General features: G+C 53.1%; 1 protein-coding gene and 1 pseudogene across 1 annotated transcript; one reads left to right on the top strand and one right to left on the bottom strand.

The window, feature by feature from the left end:
• The window catches only part of LOC148594213 (antigen WC1.1-like), a 382,286-nt pseudogene that overhangs the window by 23,691 nt on the left and 334,988 nt on the right, over positions 1–23,607 (top strand).
• Positions 623–4,103, bottom strand: LOC148594214 (uncharacterized). The gene is made up of 4 exons (XM_088527359.1): positions 3,648–4,103; positions 2,779–3,483; positions 2,159–2,218; positions 623–676 (listed from the first exon to the last, which is right to left on the bottom strand). Exons 1-4 carry the CDS (start codon positions 4,101–4,103, stop codon positions 623–625), a joined length of 1,275 nt encoding a protein of 424 aa, XP_088383485.1.

Here is a 23,607-nt window from a genome sequence, read left to right on the forward strand (position 1 = left end):
TGAAACCTGTTACCAAGATCCAAAGACGCTGTGTGCAATGACCCCACTTGAGAGCAGAGCCATGCTGGCATGGAGAGCAGGGGTCAATGCAATGGTGAGAGGAGGTTCCCACTAAGAGAGTCAAGGCTGCAGTGCCCAAGACCAGGGAGAAACAGAGCTGGGCTGTGAGGGAACAACAGGAGAGGCTTTTGTTGCCAGAGCTGATTTGTAGCACCTTGGGGACTGGGACAGAGGTGAGCCCATGTCCAGGCAGGAGAAGGTGCCCCTGAAGATGTCCTTGGGCTTGAGCCAACTGTGATCCACCAATCCTGGGGTTATCATTAGCCCCATCATATTTTCCAGGGTGCAAAGAGGTTGTGTGGGAACAAAGCGAGAAGCTTTTAGTAGAGCAGAGACCAGTGCAGACCCCTTGGTGTGAGGTGCCTCTCCCAACTTAACAGACAAACGACAAAACTTAACAGACAAATGAGATGTCCCAACTCTGCACATAAGTGACTGTGGATGCATTCCTCTAAGGACTCAGAGTTGAAATGTGAAAGATTTGTCCTTTGGGGAACACTCCCAAGGAGTGACAAGGAGATCTGAAATAAACTAAAAATTACTGTTCCTCAAACCTCTTTGCTTACTTGGGAGTAAAGATGCTGAAAATTTCATCTACATTTTGAATGGATCTCACCTGCCAGAAAAGGTAAAACATCCAGAAGTGTGGCCTCCGTTCCTCACTTCCCACTACTGTCCAGCACAGACAGTTCACGAGTTGAGGTCTCTGCTCCTCACAGCACACACAACCAGTGAAAATGGAGCTCAAGCAAAGGAACTGCACTAAGACACTCTTACTAAAGAGAGGCAGTGGTGGGCAGTGTCATAAAGGAAATGACTTTGGAATTTTATTTCTTGTAAAGTTCCTCCTAACTTTTCATTGTTTTCTGTTCCTTAGACGGGTCCACATAACTGCAGTGAGCTAATGTCCAACAGCAGCTCTCTCAACGAGTTCCTCCTCCTGCCATTCGCAGACACACGGGAGCTGCAGCTCTTGCACTTCTCACTGTTCCTGGCCATCTACCTGGCTGCCCTCCTGGCCAACGGCCTCATCATCACAGTCGTAGCCTGCGACCACCATGTACTTCTTCCTCCTCAACCTCTCCCTCCTCGACCTGGGCTCCATCTCCACAACTATCTCCTAATCCATGCACAATTCCCTGATGGACACCAGAGCCATTTCCTACTTGGGATGTGTTGGGCAGGTCTTAAGTTTTACTATTTTCATGTCAGCTGAGTTTTCTGTCCTCACAGTCATGGCCTATGACCGCTACATTGCCATCTGCAGACCACTGCATTACGGGACCATCATGGACAGCAGAGCTTGCGTCAGAATGGCAGCCACTGCCTGGGCCACTGGTTTCCTCACTGCTCTCCTGCACACTGGGAACACATTTTCCCTGCCCCTCTGCCAAGGCAATGTGGTGGAGCAGTTCTTCTGTGAGATCCCCCAGATCCTCAAGCTCTCCTGCTCAGACTCCTACCTCAGGGAAGTTGGGCTTCTGGTGGTTAGTGTCTGTTTAGCCTTTGGGTGTTTCACGTTCATTGTGCTGTCCGGGGCTCTGGGCCAAGGGACAAAGCGTATTTACCACACACAAACTAAACAACAGGCATATGCAGTAGTACTGTTTCAGCTCTCCAAAATATGTCTGCAAGCTTTTATTTACTCCCATTTTAGATTTCCCCTGGAGTAACAGAGCTGTAGGACATGGTGCGGCCGTGCTGCTGTAGCCGCCCGCAGAGCATCCCCGTCGCTCTGGCTCTCTGCTCGGCGCTGGCCCCGTCTCAGGGCAGCTCTCAGTGCCCCGCGGCTCGGCAGCAGCAAAAGGCTCTGCGCAGGGCTCGCAGCGCTGTCCTGAGCCGCCCCAGCCGTCGCGCAGGAGCCGCAGCAGGCGGGAGGGCGCTGGTGCCTGTGGGGGAAGGAGAGCCGTGGGCGAGGGGCTGCGCAGGGCAGGGCCACCGCCTGCCTGTCCCCCACCCAGGGCTTTCCCGAGGCTCCTGGCCTGCGCATGGCAGCCCCAGGGCGCTGCCTGCTGCCAGCCTCAGCGCCGATCGCTGTCCCGGCACGGGCTCGCCGTGCCCAGGAGGGCTCTGCCCTCGGCTCCGTACCTGCCGCTACCTCTGGCGAGTGCCTGAAGGAAGACGCTGGCATCTCCTGCTCCTGTGGCTCGGGGGCAGCCTGCGTGGGGAGAGCGAGGACACAGAGCCGTGTGGTATGAGCTGGCCATGCTCAGGGTGCTGCTGCCCGGGATGGCCGGGGAAAGGGTTTGGTGCGGGGGCTGCTGCGAACGGCCGCGAGTCCCCAGGGGAGGGAGCAGGGGCTGTTCGGCAAGGGGACAAGGTTGTCTTGGGGCTGTAGCAGCAGGGCTGCGGTGCGGGCCCCAATGGGCGGCAGGAGCGGAGGCGGCCGGCGTGTGACACAAGGGGGCCGGGCGGGTGGGTGTGGAAGGGGCTGCTGCTGGGGCTGCCCCTTCCCTCCTGGCTCCACATCCGTGCCCCAGGATGCAGGGGACAGAGGGCATGGCAGCCCTGCGCCTTTGGCTCCTGCAAAGGGAGGGCAGGCGGTTTGCCCGCAGCAAATGGGCCTGAGGGTAAAGGGCTGGGGGTGGCAGCTTCCGACCACACGCAGGGGGACACGTGGCTGGGGGCAGCTCTGCACAGCCCCCCTGCAGCCCCCCAGCACTGCTCGCACGGCGGCTCCCTTTGGGGGTGGCTGCTGACGACAAGCTCCCCGCTCACCTGCTGAGGAGGCCCTCCGGGCAAGGCAGAGCTGTCTGACCCGGCACCTTCAGGCAGCCGTGTTCCGAGAGGGGGGCTGTCGCTCCCAGCACAAGGGCCCGCGGCCAGGGGAGAGGCCTCTGCCTGCTGCTCTGTGGGAAGTGCTGGACTGGCAGCTGCATTTTCCACAGTATCCTGGGGCTCTCTGAGTGCCAGGGGGGCATCTGCCTTTGTTGTTTCTGAAGTGTTTGATGTGTCTGATGGAGCGACAGGCGCATTTTCTCCCACATTCTGCAAGTCTCCAGCCAGAGGAAATGCTGCTACCTCGGCTCTGTGGGGCAGTGCTGGGGTGAGAGGTGAGCTCTGCAAGTCACCGGCTGCCTCCCTGGAAGCGTTTAGTTCCTGGATGCTGTTGGAGCCAGACAGCTCCCTGTGGCACATTGGCGGGTCTGCCAAAAGGCTCCTGAGGCTCGGTGTGACCCAGTGCATGCACACGGGGTTGTTCCTCTCCGTCTGGTCCCATTGCAACAGCTCTTCCTCAGCCTCCTCTTCCTCATCGCTCCACTCCACTCGCTCATGCTGCTGTGCTCCCACCTCATGATGGCCCTTGGGGGCATGGGCGCACAGCCGCTCCAGCACCTCCCACTTGGACCTCGCGTCCTTGAGGAGCTCCACTCGCGTCAGCTCCGGTTGCCACAGGTTGTGGAAGGAGTTTCTGGCGCACAGCTGAAGGGAGAGAGGGGGACTGGTGAGGGGAGCTGGTTTTCCGCCAGCAAATGCCCCCGTGGCCATGCCAGCCCCAGGACAATGTGGCTGTTGCATCAGGGCACAGTGGCTGGCCTCAGCACAGGGAGTGTTTCCAGGTGCCCCAGCCCATGCCTTGCACTCACCTCCTTGGGTCGAACATTGAGGCATCCTGACACTGTCAGCGAGAAACGTTTCCCCTTGGCCTCCAGTTCCTGGCCCTCGCTCTCCTTTGGGCTCAGCTCCTTCCTTTCGAGGCTGGCCTCTCGCAGCTGCGCCAAGCTCTGTCCAGTGCGTGCCAGGCAGCTCCTCTCAAGCTCCTCCAGCGGCTCCGTTGTGACTGAGAGCACGGACAGGTACTTTGCTGGGTTGCCTCTGTGTATGCGCTGCGGTGCGTCTCGAAGGCAGCAGAGGATTCCCAACGGCTGCTGTTTTGAGGCCCGCCATGCAGGTTGCCCTCGCAGTGGCACCGGCCCATAGCCACTGCCCCAGGAACTTTGTGTACCGGCCGCCAGGACCTTCCTTTCTCCATGGCAGACACTGCTCTCACCACGCTCTGCGCTCTCCCTCTGGGCTGCACTTGCCAGTGCTGCTCGCGCCATGGTGTGCGCCAGTGTCCTCTGCAGCACTGCTCCCCTCAGCTCCCGGCCATGGGCCGCACTCGTGTCCTCAGAAGGCCTCAAGGCTGCAGACACGAGTGCCAGCAGTGCGTCCAGCCATGCTGCGGCAGGGGATACACAGCTGTGCAGGGCAGGGCTGTGTCTCTCGGCACTCATTTCTGTGCAGACCTCTGCGAGAATGTTGTCAGCCAGGGCAGCGGGCTGAGGCGGCGAAGCTGATGTGGACTCCAATGGGGCCATTGCCTGTTGGGAGCTGACAGCGATGGCTCTGGCAGAGCTGGCTGGTCCCTCTGCAATGTGGGGGCTGCTGATCTTTGGATCTTTCAACGCCTCTGAAACCCTTCTAGCCATTGTCTCCCAGCATAGGAGCTGCTCCAGGCCAGAGGAGGATGTTCCTCCTTGGACATTCTCAGAGGTGGCCACTTGCCATTCAGGAGGCTGCAGGTTTCCAGCGTGGGCCACTGACACCTTACTTAAGGACTGAGGCAGAACCTGTGTTCCCAGCACAGAGAAGGAGTGTCCTGGGAGCTGCTGGCTTTTCATAGGAAGAGTTTTCTTCCTGACACCATCTTCTGGCACCATCCTTGTTTTTCCCAGCACGGAAGACCGAAGTCTGGCCTCAAGCAAGCAGTGGTCATGCTCTGGAATTGCCCGGTGGGGAACATCAGCATCTCGCTTGGCTTTTTGAAGGACAGGCAAATCAAGAGGCATGGACTCTTCCAGTCTCTTTCCGCACTCCAGAGACATCACAGCACCCCCAGCAGCCCCTGAGGGTTCCCTGGCAGCAGTTTCCCTGCAAGTTATTGCCACTGTCTCTAATCCCTCCATCACTATGTCCACCAGTCTCCTGGCCACATCTTCCGTATCGATGGCATTGGTCTTGCACCTGGCAGAAGCTCTGCAAGGCTTTTCTGGAGCAGGCAGCTTCTTTTTCCCTGTAGATCCTGGCATTTTGCGTGCAGGAGCCTCCAGGCCTCCATGTGCCTGGCTGGCTGCCCTGGCAGTGCGCGGTGGTTTGGGAGGCAGGTGTGGCACCTCCGCTCTTAGCCCAGCCCTGCTGGGCAGGGTCTCCCTGAGCCTCACAGGAGTCTTCTTGAGAAGGGCAGCAGAGGGATGAACAGCTTGCAGGGTGGAAAGAACATCATTGACAGTGTCCTCTGCCATCTGCAATGAAAGCGCACAGGAGAATTCCCGATGGCCTTTGCTCCACTCTCCAGCCTTCCACATGGGACCTTCCTGTTGCCCCTCATGCCCTTCATGACCGCAGTGCTCTCCCATGCACACGGACAGCTGGAGCCTGTTGCCAAAGGCTGGGAGAGGCCTTTGGAGAGGGGTGGTCACTGTGGGGCAGGCAGAAGATGGGCACATGGAGCAGTACCATGACCCAGCGTGAAGCTTGGCCTTGCAGAGTGCCGTGCAGAGCACGCGCTGCTGCTGCTCTTCCCTCCACTTCCCGCCTGCTTCCTGGCAGCTCCACGCAGTCAGGCAGGGCCTTTGCCAGCCTTGCTGCTCAGCTCTGTACCTTTGCGATGGCCTGATCAGTATCTTCAAAGCCCTGGGGGTCAGACAGCAAAGGCCGCCTGTCCTTTTGTGGGGATGAAGTCGGGGTCCGCCTGCGTCGCCTCACTGCGTGCGGCTCCCACTTGTCCACCTGCAGGGAGAAGGAGGCACATGATGGAGAGGGTTGTGTTGCTACAAGCAGCCCCTGCAGGATGGGAAGCCCCAGCCCCATGTCGAAGGGAAGCTCATGGTCGAGCACAGCCCAGCTACACGTGATTCAAAGAGGCTCTCTGATCCTTCGCACAGGGCTCCCAGGATCCATATGGGCTTTGGAGCATCCCAGTCATGCTTTGTGTTCGAGAAAATCCCCACAGCCAGCAAGAAGCAGCCCCTGGCCAAAGGAAGTGAGGTCTGGCTGGCTTGGCCCCCGCTGCTTGTGCTCTCCATGCAGCTCCCATCCCTGCTGTCAGCCTCCCCCTCCAGCCCCAGCACTCACTTTCCTTGTGCACTTGCACCTGGGAGGATGCCCATTGCTGGACTGGGAGCAGGCATTCGCCTGCCTCTCTTTCTCCATCTCCAGGGCACTCACTGCACCCAGGGACTTGCTGCTCTGGGGACCAACGCGAGCTGCTCCTTCTGCTGGAGCTGCTGTCCTCAGAGTGTGACCCTGAGGGTGGTGCTCTGGCCCAACACAGCCTTGGTTGCCATGGGCACTGCCCCATCACAATGGCCTTGGGGACATGATGCCACCCCCATCACAAAGCCCTGGCCGTTGCCATAGGGACTCCCAGGGGTATGTCCTGGTGGTGGCCAAGGGCACCCACATCTCATCTCAGTGCTTTAGTGGTCAGCAAGGGGAGGCCTTTTGGGTCCCTGTGCCATAGTTTGGCCATCCTCGCAGATTTTTATTTGGGAGAGCACGGCCAGTGGGGCCACATGCGTGTTCTACCGCTCTTTTTGGCACAGTGGACACCATGCCTCTATACCGGATCCCATTTTGGCTCTCCAATTCTGGAAGGAAACAAACAAATGGGAGGGAGTTCAGCACAGGGACAACAAGTTGGTCAGGTGCTGGAGCATGGGGCAGGTAAGGAGACCTGGAAGAGGGATGTTTGTTCAGCCTAGACCAGAGAAGGCCAGGAGGGATCTTCATGCTGCGCTCAAATACCTTGTGGAGGGCACAGAGCAGCAGGATTTTCTTGGAAGGCCACAGGAATTGCATGAGAGGCAGCAGCGAGAAGATGGACAATGGGAAATTTGCAGTGTATGAAGGATTCACAGACTTTGGTGCTGTGAAACCGAGAATCTTTATACACAACTTATAGAGCTCCTGACCCCAGAGACAGCCCCCGCCCTGCCCAGCAGGACGCGAAGCTCCCCACAGGATCGAGGGAGAAAGTTCTGTGTGGGAAGATCATCCTCTACCAGGACAGGCTCCTTCTCCTGCTGGGAAGGTGCTACATGTCTCAGGTCTGCTCACGGGTCTAACTGTGAGCGCATTTCAGAGGGCATTTTTCAAAAGGAAAGGCAGGGCAGGCGTTTCCTGAAAGAGTCGTTTGACACATTCATTTACACCTGCAGCACAGCAGAAAAAACTGCTTTGGAGCCATGGGCAGGGGTCCCTGCTGCACATGACACATTCAACCAGGGCAGAGCAGAGTCACAGAAAAGGGAGGTGAAATAAGGGAGAGAGAGGAAATATGGGTGTTTCCTTGAGAAACGGAAAGGATTTCTCTCCCCAGATCCATGGCCAATTGTGTGTGGAACAGCAGAGCTGTTTCCTACTCAGGATGTGCCGCCCAGGTTTTCCTGGTTGCATTTTTGTTTTCAGCAGAGTTTTCTCTCCTCACAGTTGTGGCCTATGACCGCTACGTTGCCATCTGCAGACCCCTGCACTACGATCCCTCCTAACAAGTGGTTTCTAATGCATTCCAGAGAGTTCTGTGCTTTGGGAATTCTCTCTGTGTTTATATATATATTTTTTTAACATAAGGTTTTTAATTCATGCTACTTTGCCGAGGGGTGAACCCACTCAGTCTAATTGCCATATATGCTGTAAATATGTCTGTCCTTGTGTCTCTGTGTCAGTCGTGGCTTCACTCAAATAAAAATGGATTTCCTCAGGACGGTGCTTAAAGGTTGGCCTCTCCTTCCAAAGCTGGAGTCCATAATGTGCTCAAGGACTTTAACCTTCACAGAGTCTGTTGCTCTTCTGGGACTCTCCAGGGCCTCCTGGCAATGGTGTGTTAGGTAATGTGAGTTGGATTCAGTTTCCAGCTGTGGGTGCTCAGAGCTCCTGTAGGTGGTGAATGGTTAAGCCGTATCTGTCATATGACAGGGCTGGAGATGGATATGGTGCTTCCAGGAGAGCACAGGGCATCTTCAAGGGCACTGTGTTCCTGGGAGTGAATGGAGCTTCAGGAACTCAAGGAGAGCCACCCAAATGGAAAGGGCAAAAACAACAAATGTCTACGCTAGGGAGAGCTCTGCAGTGCTGCAAGAGGCAGTGTGGACCCAGGAGGCCCAGGGAAGGGAGCCTGGAGAGTCACTGAGGTCACCTTCAGTGTCAGTGTTTGGCTGCCTGGGCAGCTCCTTCCTGCCGGCCTCGGTGCCTGTAGCCAGAGGAGCAGCCGGCCCTGCCCAGCCTCCCTCCCAGCTCAGAGGCCAAGGACGGCTCTGCTCCCCAGGGCTGAGCACCCTGCCCTGGGTGCTGTCTGCACAGTGGAGCCAGGGAGCCGTGTGCGGGTGCAGGGATGGGCACACATGGAAGCCCCCGTGTTCCGCTTGGGAGAAGGGAACCTGCCAGGAGCTCTCCCACCCCTGCCCCACCAGCACTAGTGATGACCAGCCCTGCTGCTGCACTCACAGTTTCTCGGTGCTGAACCCGATCACGTCCCCAAGCTGCTCCCTATAGCTGACTGAAGGGGTATCCATGGGGCCTGAGAAATTCCTGCTCCTCACAAGCTGCTTGTTCAAGGCAATGCTGGAAGAAAAGGCCTGGCACAATCCTGGCATGTCCCTTTGGAGTGGTGGCTGGCAAGAGGCCTACAGTGACTCATGTTTCTTACCAGTGTCCAATCAACAGGATGTCACCATTGCCTAAGGCCAAGTCCTCCTTATCTCCAGCCAAGCATGCTTCATAAACGGGAGAGTCACATCACATCAAGGTCTCTACTCTAGTTGCCGCACCCTTATAGCTCTCCCTCGGTGGAAACTCTTCCCACACTTAGATGAGGGAAATGGGCTAATGATGACCTCAGAGTGGCAAATCACAGGCTGCTCAGATCCAGGTACTTCTTCAGTGGCACCTTGTCCTTCCGGAGAGGGGTTCACCTCTGTCACAGGCCCAAGGTGCCATTAATTACCCCTAGGAAGCAAATCCCTCTCCTGTTTCTCCCTGGCCTTGGGCATTACAGATTTTGCTCTCTTTGTGGGAACCTCCTTTCAGCATAACCCTGACAAGTGCTCTCTACACAAGCGTGTCCCTGCTGCCAAGTTGGGCAATTGCACACAGAGTGTCCTTGACTCTTGGTAACAGGTTGCACCATTGCAGATCTCTTCTCTGTGCCACAGCTGAGGCTTTCCAACCCTAATATCCCACACAAGGGCATGCAGCCTGGGTCACAGAGGGGAGCAGATGGAGAGGCACGAGCTGTCACTGCATTGAAAGACGGTTGGAATAATGGAGATGCTTTGAGACCACTCACATGACTGGAGGACTGTGATGGCAGAGGACAAGCTCCGCAGGCAGGAAAGTTAGGGGGGAAGAGCAGGATGGGGTGGATGTCCTTGATGGGATGGGACAGCTCAGATGGAAGGAGCTCTTGCATGGCGTGGATCAAGGTTTGGGTGAGAGCTTGTGTAGGCTCCCTCCGGGTGAGGGAATCTGACAATCTGAAGGGCAATGGAGCTTAGGAAAACTAGAAGGTATTTAAGGACCACAGCCACCCAGCACAAGGATGGTTCATCCCAATGCTCATTAAAACTAGAAGACACCTTGGGAAAGAAGGACAAAAACCAGGTCCTGTCTTAGGACAGATGAACCCTCCCAGTGATATGGGCTGGGGAGCAGCTCTTTGGAGGACCTTTGTGGGCAGTGAGCCAGCAACATGCTTTGGAGGCCACAGTGTCCTGGACTGCATGAACAGGAGTCCCCCTACTCTGTACTCATTAGAGTACCTCTAGATACTGCATCCAACTGGGGCTCTCTGCTCATCACATGAAGTGAGTTCAGTCTCAGGCCTCCAAAAAGGTTGGGGGCTGCAGCATCACTTTCCCAGCCTGTGAGGAGAGGATTCGGGTTTATTCAGTGCAAAGAAGTTAAGGGTTCTGCTGAAAAAATCTTTTTTTTTTTCTTTTAGCCTGTGGGTCAGCACCTGACATGGCCTCCCCAGAGCCAGGCCCTTCTATTGTTGTGAGGCTGCTTTTCAGGCCTGGTAAGCACATGGCCTGCATAGAGAAGATAAGGGCCATGAGCTGCTTTAGCCTGCTCAAGTGCCACAGCTAATTGGAACAGAGCAGGAGCCTGTGACTGGCTGCAGGGTGGTTTCGGGGATGATGGAAGTTGTTCTGGTAGTGGAAAAGAGTTTGAGAAGGGGAAAGAACCACCAACTGCAGCTTGAGGTACCGACTTGACTTGAATAAAAGAGAAATGTCACTTAAGAGCAGTACTGTGGTGCAACAGGTCACCTGGTTTGGACCTGAGATCAAGCCATGCCTTCAAAGAACAGTCACCAAGGACAGAGAGACATGGGAAAAGATAAAGAGATGCTGGGGTGAGAACAAGGTGGGGAAGCAGCTTGGGTGTCTACAGGCTGCAGGGAAACAGGCACAGGCATGGGAAAGTGTAGGAGAGCCCAAGGGAGAGACAGCTGAGAGCAGTGCCAAAAATCTCCTCAAGAACTAGGTCTACGTCCTCTTGGCCATGGCTGGTGTGTCTGCCATTGAGGCCTAGGAGAAGACACTTCTTTCTGGCAACAGGGCCTCTGTGCCTGCTTTCCCCCAGGCACACAAGGTGTCCTGGATCAGTGCCCTGCCCTAGGCCTTGAACACTCCCACCCACACACTGCTCCAACCAAAAGCCTTGGGCAAAGCATGGTGGAAAGGATGTCTGTACTCAGGGACTGGGCACCTCTATTTGGTCATTCTGCTTGTTAACACACATGAAGGGTTGACCTGGCATCAGAGGAACCTGCACATTGCCTTTTCCTATCTGCAATCATGACTTCCAACTCTCTGCTCTAATCAGCCCCTGGGGAGGCTTTGCTTGGTAATGAACCACAGTGGGACCCGTTAACTCTCCAAGAAACTTGGGGATGTGCCTCTGACTTGAACTTCTTGAGAAGTTTCTTCAGTCTCTTCTCAGCATCAGAGGTTCATGGGCTCAGCATCAACTACTCCCAAAGGGTCAGTCAAATGCAAAATCCCTCAGGAGCCATGATTCTTGCCATAATTTTCTTCAATTTTCAGATCTTCTATAGCTAATTAGAAAGGAGTGTATTTACATTAGACTGATTACAATGAGCATCTGGAAAAGAAACATGGCTATTTTTTTTTGAGCTTTATTCTTCCATGTTCTGAATCAGCCATATGCACTTTCTCCACTTCCTAGAGTGTCTCCTAATGAAGTCTGGACATGTGTGAAAAGTAATGTTTTTGAGGAGAGACCTGTATGAAGAACCTTCTTGCTCAGCTCCCCAGCCCTGCCACTTCTCTCATCAGCCACTGGGTCCTCGGATCACTCTGGCTAAAATCAAACTGTTTTTCTCCCTCCAGTAGCTGAATGTTACAGCTCATGTGCACCAATTCCCACCTGAACTAGCTGCAAACATGTAAAAGTATTAAGTATGATAAAACAAAATAACCTGGATCCTATGTCAATAGGAAACAAAATCCAAACCTCAACTGTAGGTTGAATCCTGAGTCGCCTCCAAGGAGCTCCACAGCCTACAAGGAATAACTTCCTTGAACCTCTTTTCACAAACAGTTAGTAAAGGCTGTTAACAAACAGTTAGTAAAGACACATGGTGAAGGAGCTGGTTAAGAGACAACAAGAGTCTCCTGAAAGACTCCCTGAAGCTCAAAGTAGCAAGGGAAGAGTTGAGAGGTATCTGAACGATAAAGAGCAAGGGGAGAAGGAATACTCAAACCATGAAAAGTGCAGATGTGCACTTTCAAAGTGATAAGTGTCAGACCCCATCCATGCAGTTGCCTCTGTCAAATGCGGTTGTCTGGAATTCCCTTTGTAGTAGATGGAGAGGAATAAGTGGTCTAAACAAACACTTGACTTCAGCACCACAGGGGAACACAACCGCCCCAGGGAATCTCCAACAGCAGCAGCCTCTCTATGTGGTCAAATTGAATCCAACCCCTAAAGCAGATTTTAGTCATAAATCAGAACATTCTCATAGAATAACAAAAATTATCCCTTCCAAAACTTTGCGCCATTTTTAACATTATGAAATACATTTTCATTCTTCTTTTTTGGCAGCACCATTTTGGTGAACAACACTGACCATGGCAATGAAGTAAGGCAGGAAGCAGATTCCTAGATAAAGTTCTCAGGAGGATTTGTGCTAAGGGCTCCTTTGCTCTTTTCTGGACTATCATCTCTCTCTTAAGCAGCACAGTGCAAGAAACCCTGCTGAGGAAGTGAAGAACAGCGAGCCTGCTTTGGTGCCTCCAGGAGGAAGACTCTCTTCTGTCACAGACTGTCCTCCATCCCACTTCTACCCAAAGAGCAGCCCACAGCAGTCATCATGGAGCTGAGGCTCACCCTCATCTCAGCCTGTGCTCAGACTTTGTGCTCTTTCATCCCACAGGACTTTGATCCAGTCTTACCAAACGCCAAACCCTCAAACCAAGCCCCAACCCCAGGCAATCCCACAGGTCTGCCAAGGGCACACACTTGCCAGGGCAAGGACAGAGAAGTGACCTCTCCACTTGCACCGTTTAGACATTTCTCGGGCTTCACCTTGTTGGTGAAGGTTGACTGAAGCCAAGCAGGGCTGCACTTGCTAGAATGCCAGTCTCATTCAGCCATGAGCCCACATTTTCCTTCTTCATTATTTTCCTGTCACTGAAGCAGAAGCAGGGAGATTTGGCTTTCCTCAAACCATCCTTACTTTACCAGACAATATTTCTGACTTACTCCTTTGCAGCCTCTCCCTTCTTCCCCTTTCCACATGCTGCCTTACTGACTTGAAGACCACATGCCAGTTCCCTGTTTAGTCAAGCTGGGCTCCAGCGATGTTTCCTAATTTTAACAACTGTTTGTATGGAGCATTCTTCTTCTTGACAGATGCTTACTTAATGGCTGCCTTTCCTGAGGTCCTCCACCCTTCAGAGCTGCTTGGAGCTGCTCTCCTCAGAGTGGGGAACCTGGGGCCTTGGCCCCCAACAAGAACATGGTCACCGTGGGGACCACCCGCTCACAATGGCCTTATGGGCAGGCTACCACTGTCATCACAAAGCCCTGGTGGTTTCCATGGGGACCCTATCATCATGCCCTGCTGGACACCATGGCAGACCCCATCATGATGCCTTTGTGGGTACTATGGAGGTCCCATCATGATTCCTTGGTGGAGACCATGGAGAAAGACGCCATCACAATGTCTTGTTGAAAACCATGGGGATCCCATCATGATGTCTTTCTAGAGGTCCATAGTAGAGATCTACACAAGGCCAGCTCTGTTGCTCTGCCCACTAATCCTCATCCCTACAATCCTGACAGGCTCTCTCTCCGTCCCTAAGCAGAGCTCCCTGCATCCCACTGCTCTCTCCAGGGGTTCCTTTGTCCACATCACTTGCACCTTTCCCTGCCAACCCAGGCCATCAATTCCTCACTCTTGCTGGAGTCTTCTCCCCTGAGTCACTCCCAGTGTAAGGCTCTCATCACCGTCTTGGCCACCTGGTTGATGACCATCAGGCCAGCAGATGGGAAGAGCCTCCATCCAAAGGATATGTGACAACCTGCAGTCTTGGTGCCCTGCTGTGGGCTCAGCTCCAGGTCATCCTCCAACTCCTACTGAAAATATAAACTGAAAAAGAAGAGAAAAAAAAGGGGGAGAGAGCGGGAAAGACCCATGCTATTTATCCTCTCCAGTTTCATCTTGCAATAAACCGGTATGAGGCTACATGTAGGTAATATGAATTAGGGTATCTGAAATGCAGAATTAAACCATGAATCCTTAGGACATGTTTCTCCGTCTTGCATCAGTGCATGCCCAGATGTGCAGGGATGCTGCTGCTGGAGGCATGTTCTGTGCATCACTGTGCCAGAGCAAAGGGCACTCCAAGGACACTGAGTGAAGACTCCAATGACTGAAGACTCCAAAGCCCATGGAGAGATCAGCAGGTTGTGAGGAAGCTCCAGAAGTGCCTTTGCCCACTCTGGCCCATGTACAGCACCAGCAGCCCCTTTGCTGGCCCTCTGAGTCCACAAAGCAGGGTTAAGGAGATAACGAAGGGATCCTAGGCACCCAAGGGCCATGCCAGTGCCATAGGGACCATGGGTGTGCGTGTGCAGGGGTTGTAGGTGGGCACAGGGGCCACTTGTGACTATCACAGCTGCCTAGCCTGCGGGACAGGGCAGGATGGCAGATTTCTTGAAGCAATCTCTGGGAAAGCAAAGGTGCTACTGCAGACGTCCCTAGGCCTGGGTAGCCAGCGGTCCATCCACCCTGAGGCCCTCATTAGCCCAGTCCCTTTTCATATCATCTGGTGGAGTGAGCAGAAATTCAGGAGAGGAGAGCTAGAAGGGTGTGAGAGTTCAGAGACCAGAGCACAGAGCTCAGTGTCATGTGTCTCCTATTTCTGCAGCACGCTGCGTGCAGGCAGGATGGATTTTCCCTACAGTCAGTGTTGGAATTCATTTATTAGCGTAGAGGTAGGAAACCCAGCACAACCTGGGGCACTTGCCCAGCAAGCACTGCAGTGTGACATGGTTTCCTACAGGTGCCCTCCTGTATCTGTTCCTGTCCCCACTGCTAACGCTTTCCTGTTTTCTTTCTGTAGAGAGAACTCTGTGGACAGTTCTTGTGTGAAATCCTTCAGACCCTCAAGCTCTCCTGCTCGCACTCCTACCTCAGCCATGTTAGGCATCTTATTATTAGTGCCAGTTTAATGTTTGATTGTTTCATTTTCACAGTGTTATTCTACGAGCAGATCTTTGCTGTTGAGCTGAGAGCAGGGCCAGCACAGAGCCTTTTCCATGTGCCTCCCGCACCTGCCCGCTGTCTGCCTTTCTCTTTAGCACTGGCATGTTTGCCTACCTGAGGTCCCCTATGTCTCCTCTCCTGCTCTGGATCTGGTAGTGGCCGTTCTGTACACGGTGGTGCCTCCAACAGGGAACCCCCCTCATCTACGGCACGAGGAACAAGGCACTCGAGGCTGAGGAAAACAATTTCACAGATATTTTTCAGCCTGGGGAAATTGTCATTGCTCTCTAAAAAATGACTCCAACAGCATCCCATACCAATGCTGAACATTGTTTCTTCACTATTGTTTTAACATTAATATTATATTTTTTCACTTCATTTTTTATTAACAGTAGTAGTATTTTATATCCTGTTGCTACCCAAACTGTTGCGTATCTTCCACCTTAACTGAGACTTCTCTGTTGCATCTGGTGTCCACGCTCCAGAAACCCCACGGCCTGTTTACATCCTGGTCTTTGCTTTTCCAGGGAATGTTAGGGGGATTCAAGAGCCTCCCAACCTGTTCTGCCAGTAAGAACCAGGGCCTATGATCCACAGACTTTGTCATGTTGCTTAAAGATGTCATCCATCAGCCTGACTGCATGGTCTGTAGCTCCCAGCATGATGTCACCCTTCATCTGATGCTCACCCACAAGCACATACCCAAACCTTGTCCATGCCATGGAAGCACTTTGTACATCCGAGCTGCCCCTCCACACAAAGGACCTGCCCCCTGCTCCTCTTCCCTCACCGCCTCCCCTGAAGAGCTTTTACCCCAGCAGCGCAGGCCTCCAGTTGTGTGAGTGGTGATAATGCATCTCAGTTATTGCAATGATGTTGAGGTCCTGTGACAGCTTGTGCTTCTGTCTCCATGCCAGGCTACAGGCATTTGCATATATTTAGGCTGCAGATCATCAGGATGTGGCACAGAAGACAGATTGGTCCTGGTGAAACCTGTTACCAAGAGCCAAAGACACTGTGTGCAATGGCCCCACTTGAGAGCAGAGCCATGCTGGCATGGAGAGCAGGGGTCAATGCAATGGTGAGAGGAGGTTCCCCCTAAGAGAGTCAAGGCTGCAGTGCCCAAGACCAGGGAGAAACAGAGCTGGGCTGTGAGGGAACGACAGGAGAGGCTTTTGTTGCCGGAGCTGATTTGTAGCACCTTGGGGTCTGGGACAGAGGTGAGCCCATGTCCAGGCAGGAGAAGGTGCCCCTGAAGATGTCCTTGGGCTTGAGCCAACTGTGATCCACCGATCTTGGGGTCATCATTAGCCCCATCATGTTTTCCAGGGTGCAAAGAGGTTGTGTAGGAACAAAACAAGAAGCTTTTAGGAGAGCAGAGACCAGTGCAGACCCCTTGGTGTGAGGTGCCTCTCCCACTTATGAAGCACGCTCAGCTGTAGGAGGGATTGGACATGGTTTGCCATAGATCCCAGGCTGTGCCTCGTAGAGGAGACATCTGGTTATGCTGGACAAGCCAGACATCTATCTTGGCCCTGCAGCCTATTTCTATGTCACTGAATTAAATGTCTGCACTGAATTATATGAACTTTTTGCACTGTAATGATCCGCCAGTGTCTCTACATTATACTGCACTGTATTATGGTGCTCGCGTAGTTCCCCCTTCTTGCCCCTTTTTGGGTGTCCTGCCTATTACGGGCTTCATAACTAGGGCCTTCCAGAGTGGGACACTTCCAGCTTTCGTAGATAGTCATCCTCTGATGAAACAGACGGCAATTTTGGAATTCTTTTTTCTCCATTCATTAGGAAAGGACAACAAGTGTGATTCTTTTAGGTTACTTCATACATATTTCCCAGAAGGAGGGGGCACAAGGGACAGAGAAATTGGTGAGTTCAGCTGGGCCTCTGCTCCTGAGCGGGGCCAGGCTCCTGGGACGGAGGCAGCTCGTGGCAGCCTGGCAGCACTGCCCAGAGACAGCCGAGTGCAGGAGCAGCTAGTGTGCCAAGAGCAGCAGGGCTGCGGGCACTGCCTGCTGCTGCGGACAGCAGAGGAGAGAAGGCAGCGAGAGGGGAACGGCAGTGTGGAGCAGTAGGACAGAGCAGAGCTGTTGTGGGAGAAACCTTTCCAGCCCTTGACACAGTGAGCAGGGCAAAGCTGCTGAGGTTCCTGGAGGTCTCTTCTGAACTCAGTGCATGTAATTAAGGATTGGGATTTTAAAGTTCTCTCTCCTGGAGTATCCAGAGTTTAGCAGGAGGAGGAGATGCTTCAGAGCAGGGATTCCCTGCCACATGCACGAGGGGTCCTTTACTGCAGAAGAGCAAGAGAAGGGCTACTTGAAAGGGAAGGAGATTTTCTTCAGGTCTCTGCTCTCTCAACCTCCTTATTATGGCTGGGAGAAGGTTGAACAAGTTTTCTATTTTGATAAGGAACCGAGAGTACTAAACCTTCACTCTGAAAGATTAAGAGAGAATTAATAGTTCTGTGAGAAACCTCAGCAAGCTGCTTCATCCCCGTCTTAGCCTAGAGGCTGCATCAATATCATCTTTGTGGCCTCATAGGACTTTATGTGACCTACTTCTTAGGACCTGCAACTGCAGAGCTTACTTTGGACATTGCCCAGAGGTTTGTGCAGGGCAGAGCTGAGCACAGATAGGGTCATATGGGATCTGTGAGCAGGGACAAGACCCAGGGACAGAGGAAGGGCTGCCGGCAGGGACAGCTGCAGGCAGCAGAGCTGGGCAGGGAAGGGGCAGGAAGTGCAGGGCAGGAGCCGCCTCCTCTGCAGCCAGACCTGGACAATCTCTCCTGCCACGGGACTATCTCCAGCCTCCCCACCAAGGGACTAAGGTGTGCTCTCTGTGAGGTGACGTACTCATCTGGTAAGGTGAAGGTTTTCCAGAATGCCTCCCTGTCCCTCTCCCTTCCTCCACGCAGCACATTGAAGGTCTTGCTCCTTAATTCTTCTCCTGTCCATGCTGCTCCTGTTCTTGCTCTCAGCTTTCTGCAGCTGGATGTTCTCAGCTGCACTTCAGACATTGATGCTGCAAGGTGTGGAACAGAGGTGTCTGAATGGGAATGAGGTTCTTCCCAAGCCTACCCTGTAGAGCTGCAGGAAAAGCAGTCCCTGGGTCTGGGAATTGAGCTGACTCTCCCTTAAGGAGAGCCCCTCTTCAGTGTTGCCAGTCCTTTGGCTCTTGCCTTGTGGTGTCCTGCCAGGCTGCCCCCTTCCCTCCAGAAAGGCTCTGCTGTCTCATGGCCATTCTGTGATACCTGGATGACCCGTGAGGAAGCTGCAGAGATGCTGAGGGTATGGAGGTGGTGGTGGGAGGCTGTTCAGGAGCAGCTGAAATGAGCCCTGTGTGTCTTTGGCCAGGAGTGTGGAGCCCTCCCTCAGGGCCATGGAGACAGAGTGAGAAAGGTGGAGATGGGCACTTAGAAACTGCACAGCTCTGCTCTCAGCAGGGCCTGTCTCCTTTTAGGTCACCATATGAGCACGATCACGATCTAGCTCAAGGAGACAGGTGCACAGGACATCTGCAACAAAACTTAACAGACAAACGAGATGTCCCGATTCTGCACATAAGTGACTGTGGATGCATTCCTCTAAGGACTCAGAGTTGAAATGTGAAGGATTTGTCCTTTGGGGAACACTCCTGAGGAGTGACAAGGACATCTCAAAGAAAATAAAAATTAGTGTTCCTCACACCTCTTTGCTTACTTGGGAGTAAAGATGCTGAAAAGCTCATCCACATCTTGAATGGATCTCACTTGCCAGAAAAGGTAAAACATCCAAAAGTGTGGCCTCTGTTCTGCCAGAAAAGGTAAAACATCCAAAAGTGTGGCCTCTGTTCCCCACTTCCCACTACTGTTCAGCACAGACAGCTCTTGAGTTGAGGTCTCTGCTCCTCATAGCACACTCAACCAGTGCAAAATGGAACTCAAGCAAAGCAACTGCACGAAGACACTCTTACTAAAGAGAGGCAGTGGTGGGCAGTGTCATAAAAGAAATGACTTTGAAATTTTATTTCTTATAAAGTCCCTCCTAACTTTTCATTGTTTTCTGTTCCTTAGACAGGCCCACATAACTGCAGGGAGCTAATGTCCAACAGCAGCTTCTTCAATGAGTTCCTCCTCTTGGCATTTGCAGACACACGGGAGCTGCAGCTCTTGCACTTCTCGCTCTTCCTGGCCATCTACCTGGCTGCCCTCCTGGCCAACGGCCTCATCATCACAGCCGTAGCCTGCGACCACCGCTTCCACACCCCCATGTACTTCTTCCTCCTCAACCTCTCCCTCCTCGACCTTGGCTGCATCTCCACCACTGTTCCCAAAGCCATGCACAATTCTCTGTGGAAGATGAGGGCCATTTCCTACTGGGGATGTGCTGCACAGGTCTTAACTTTTACCTTTTTCATTTCAGCAGAGTATTCTCTCCTCACAGTCATGGCCTATGACCGCTACATTGCCATCTGCAGACCCCTGCACTACGGGACTCTCATGGACAGCAGAGCTTGTGTCAAAATGGCAGCAGCTGCCTGGGCCAGTGGTTTCCTCAATGCTCTCCTGCACACTGCGAACACATTTTCCCTACCCCTCTGCCAAGGCAATGTGGTGGAGCAGTTCTTCTGTGAGATCCCCCAGATCCTCAAGCTCTCCTGCTCCAATTCCTACCTCAGGGAAGTTGGGCTCATTGGGGTTACTTTCTCTTTGGGCTTTGGGTGTTTTGTTTTCATTGTGGTTTCCTACGTGCAGATCTTCAGAGCTGTGCTGAGGATCCCGTCAGAGCAGGGCCGGCACAAAGCCTTTTCCATGTGCCTCCCACACCTGGCCGTGGTGTCCTTGTTTGTCATTACTGTATTGTTTGCCTACCTGAAGCCCCCCTCCATCTCCTCCCCACTTCTAGATATGGTTGTGTCCATTCTGTACTCAGTGGTGCCTCCAGCCCTGAATCCCCTCATCTACAGCATGAGGAACAAGGAGCTCAAGGGGGCACTGAAGAAACGCATCCAGTGGGTACAAGGTCAGAGGTGACAACTGTTTCATTCACTCACCAGGATATCTGGCATTGAGGCTGTATTTTATCCATTTCTTTCATTTTTACTTCTCTGTTTTACATACATCTTAAAATAATAAATAATAAAATAAAGATACCTAGTTTTTGTCACGTCTGCACAGCAGTCTCTCATTTAGCACTTAAAGACAGACCATGATAAAGCAGGAAGCCAGGCTTCCCCCTTCACTAGCAGAGAGGGGGGATTCTCTGAGCCACTTCTTTGAGCTCCCTTGGATGTGCCCAGTGCAGGGAGGAGAGTTTCCCTCTGCAGCGTCTTTTCCAGCACTGACACCAAGGGACCTCTGGGGTACAGAGTCACGGCGGGACAAGGGCAGGTGGGTTGAGACCAGGGGTCCAGGTGGTTGAGACCAGAGATCTCAGCTCTCATGGCTATGGTTAGAGAGTGATCTCAAATCTCTCTAACATGAGGGAAATGACAACCAAGTGTCAGCACAGGTTTCCATGATTCCATGCAAAGCTCCAACACACAAAACTAAACATGAATGCATCGAAGGAAAGTCTAGAGGCAGCCTTCCCATGGCAGTTCATCTTTCCTGAAGACACATTCCAGGAGGGCAGCAGGACTTTCTCTATTTAGAGTTGGCCTCCTCATTTCCGTGCTGTCCTTCCACACTTTATTCTGCAGATATGGCCCAGGAACTCTCATCACCTGGAAGAGATAGGCTTGTTTTCCCTCATACCCTGGAAGAACAGGCAGGACCAGTCCTTGGGCTCCTTTAAGCCACAGCTGGATTGCAGATTAACATTTCCATAATAAAACGGGATCTGTCCTACGATGGTCCTGAATCTGGCCTCTCTTTAGAAACTGGAATCAAAAAATAAGCCCAAGGGTGTGCAGCCACAAAGGGGCCTGCTCTTCTGCTTGTGAACTCCATGAGATCCAGGGGATGACCTCAGCATTCCAGGGTGATCTGTTGGCCTCAATCCAGGGTTCATCTCTCAGTGACCACTGCAGACAGGCAATGGTCTCTGCATTGCCCGTGCCAGGCTGCCCCACACGTGACTGTGGTGATGAGAGAACCCCCAGGGGATCTCCAGGCACAGGGTTTGCCTGGGAGTGGGCACTGAGTGCAGCTTTAATGAAACAGGGATGACTCACAGTGCAGGGAGCAGAAGGCAGAGCACTAAACCCAGGTGCACATGGGGAAAGGAGGGCTCTGCAATCCCCAGAGAGGCAGTGGGGACCCAGGAGGCCCAGGGAAGGGGCAGTGGAGGGCGATTCCTGCACCCACAGTGAAACACCACAGCCTGGAGCTAGTGGCCACCCAAAGACATCTCCTGCCATTGCAATATTGTGGGGGCACTCTGAGTACTGTCAGACCTCAGCCACCAGTAGCAGTGGCCACAAGGGCACACTGATGGCTCATGCTCAATTTGTTGCCAACCACGATTCCCAGGTCCCTTTTTGTGGAGCTGCTCTCCAACAGGTCAACCCCCAGCCTGTCCTGGTGCATGGGGTTATTCCTCCCTAGCTGCAAGACCCTGCACTTGCCCATGTTGAACTTCATGATGTTCCTCTACCCCTAGCTCTCCAGGCTGTCCAGGTCCCTCTTAAAGCCTGCACAGACCTCTGGACTTTCAGCCATTCCTCCCACTTTTCTATCCTCAGCAAACTTGCTGAGGGTGCACTCTGCCCCTTCAGGTCACTGATTAATAAACTGAACAGGTTTTGACTGACTCCTGATACCAATAGTTGCAGGTCTCCAACTGGGCTCTGCGCCACTGATCACAACCCTAAAGCCTAAACCCCAAACCCAGCTGCTCACATGGAGGTGACCTCACAGGTGCAAACCCACCACATCCCTGCTGCTGCCTGTGGCCTTCAGAGACAGCAGCTTCCTCAACCCCCTTCCCCACACAGGAACCACTGCTGCCCTCTCAGCTCCTCTCACCACAGAGACCCCCCACCCACCGCCCACGCCTGCCTGCCTGCTGCCAGCCAATCAGGCACTCACAAAGACATGACGTCACAGCGCCGCCCCGCCCAGCTCTCTGGCCCTGCCCTCCAGGGCAGCAATGGCCTCCCCAGCCCTTCCCCGCCAGGAGCCCAGCCCGGGCTCAGCAGCTGTGTGGGGGGCTGTGTGAGCTGCTGTGTTGGGCTCAGCCAGCACTGCCCACCCCGGCGTGGGGGAGAAGAGGGGCAGCCAGTGCCAGGGAAACCTGCCCTGGATTCTCTCCTTCTGCCCCCAGCACCCACACAAGGGTTGGAGCTGCCCCACGGGAGCCTTGGGGCTCGGGGAAGCCCCAGCCCCAGGAGTCCTGGCTGCCACATTGTCCCCTGAGCAAGGTGGGACCCTCAGGCAGGACTCTTGTGGCAGCCCCCATCCCTGTGCAGCCACTGCCACAGCCAGGAATCCACAGGTATCTGCAGAGTCCTGGGGACCATTTTAACAAAGAGAAACCCCATGTCCCTGCAGTGCTGTCAGAGATGTGGCTTTCCAGGTCACTGTCAAAGGAAGGACTTCTTTGGGTTGCTTATTCAGTCTGTGGCGGCTCATGAGTGATGCTGTGAGCCCAGCTCTTCATGCTGGGGGTCTTTGCTCATTCTCTCCCCTGTCTCCTGTGCGTCTACCTAAGTCTCCCATTCCCACATGTCCTGTTTAAAGTGACAATTTCAAACATCCTCTTAGGACACCTTGTGGACACATTGTGACTCCTCCCGATACTCTGTTCACTCAGAGACCCAGCGGCTGGTTTGCCCTTTGGGGAGGTTAAAGCTTAGTCTGCCCCATTAGCCAAGTATGGATTGTATGGACTTAGCATACATTCAAAGAGTGTCATTATTTTCTGTGAAACTATACTTTGCTCTTTTTTGTTTCCTTGTAACTAAAACATGATCCTCCTATGGCTGTTTGCAGACAGTTGTCTAAGTAAAGCAGGTGGGAATTGGGGCAGGTGAGCTGTTACATTCAATGCAGACTTTGGTGGACTAAGGCTGGCTTTCAGCAAGAGTGACTTAAATTCCCAAGAGGCTGATGAGAGAAATGGCAGAGCTGGGGAGATGGGGAGGAAGATTGTGCATACTGTGCCTGATCTCTGGGACACGTTTTTTCCTGCCTTTCCTGACTTTATTAGGAGTCGCTCTGGATGGCTGTGAATTGGCAGTGTGCTATCACCTCTTCTTTGGAATAATAATGCAAAACCTTGAAAAGATGTTGTCTTCATCTTTAAGCTACACTCCCCAAACCTCTCCAATTAGCCACGGTCACTTGAAGGAAATTGCCAAGAGAGTCCTAGTTTATCACAGCTTTTTGCTTTTTAATGAGGTCCATGCACTACTTGGAGCTGAGTCCATGAACTGCAGCTATCGAAAGGACATTGAAGAAATCAGTGAAGAAGTCAAAATCAGAAGGAAACCCTAAAGTTTTGTAGAGCATTAATGGATCCCACTGAGGCCATTAACTACAACAACTCACCAGGGGCTGATTAAAGCTAAAAAATATAATCATTGGTAATAGTTAGGTAGAGGAAAAACTCATGTGGCTCTCATGCCGAATACCTTTGATGTGTTTTATCAAGGAAAATGGCAGAGCACAGGCAGAGAAACCCTTGGAAGGGAGATTCTTTCCTCCATGTATTGCCCTTGTCCTCCCTGGCATCAGTGTTTGGGTGAGGGTATGCAGTGCTGAGTGCAGGACAAACACGCAACACCACCCAGGGTCCCCAGAAGGATAAAGGGGGCAAAGAAGTCCTGATGATTCCTGATAGTGACAGACACAACAGCCATAGTCAAGAGCATAAAGACCTCCATTC

Source organism: Tinamus guttatus, unplaced genomic scaffold (assembly GCF_059628265.1).
Source record: "Tinamus guttatus ecotype Peru unplaced genomic scaffold, ASM5962826v1 Tinamus_guttatus_pri_ptg000282l, whole genome shotgun sequence".
Lineage (NCBI taxonomy): Eukaryota > Metazoa > Chordata > Aves > Tinamiformes > Tinamidae > Tinamus > Tinamus guttatus.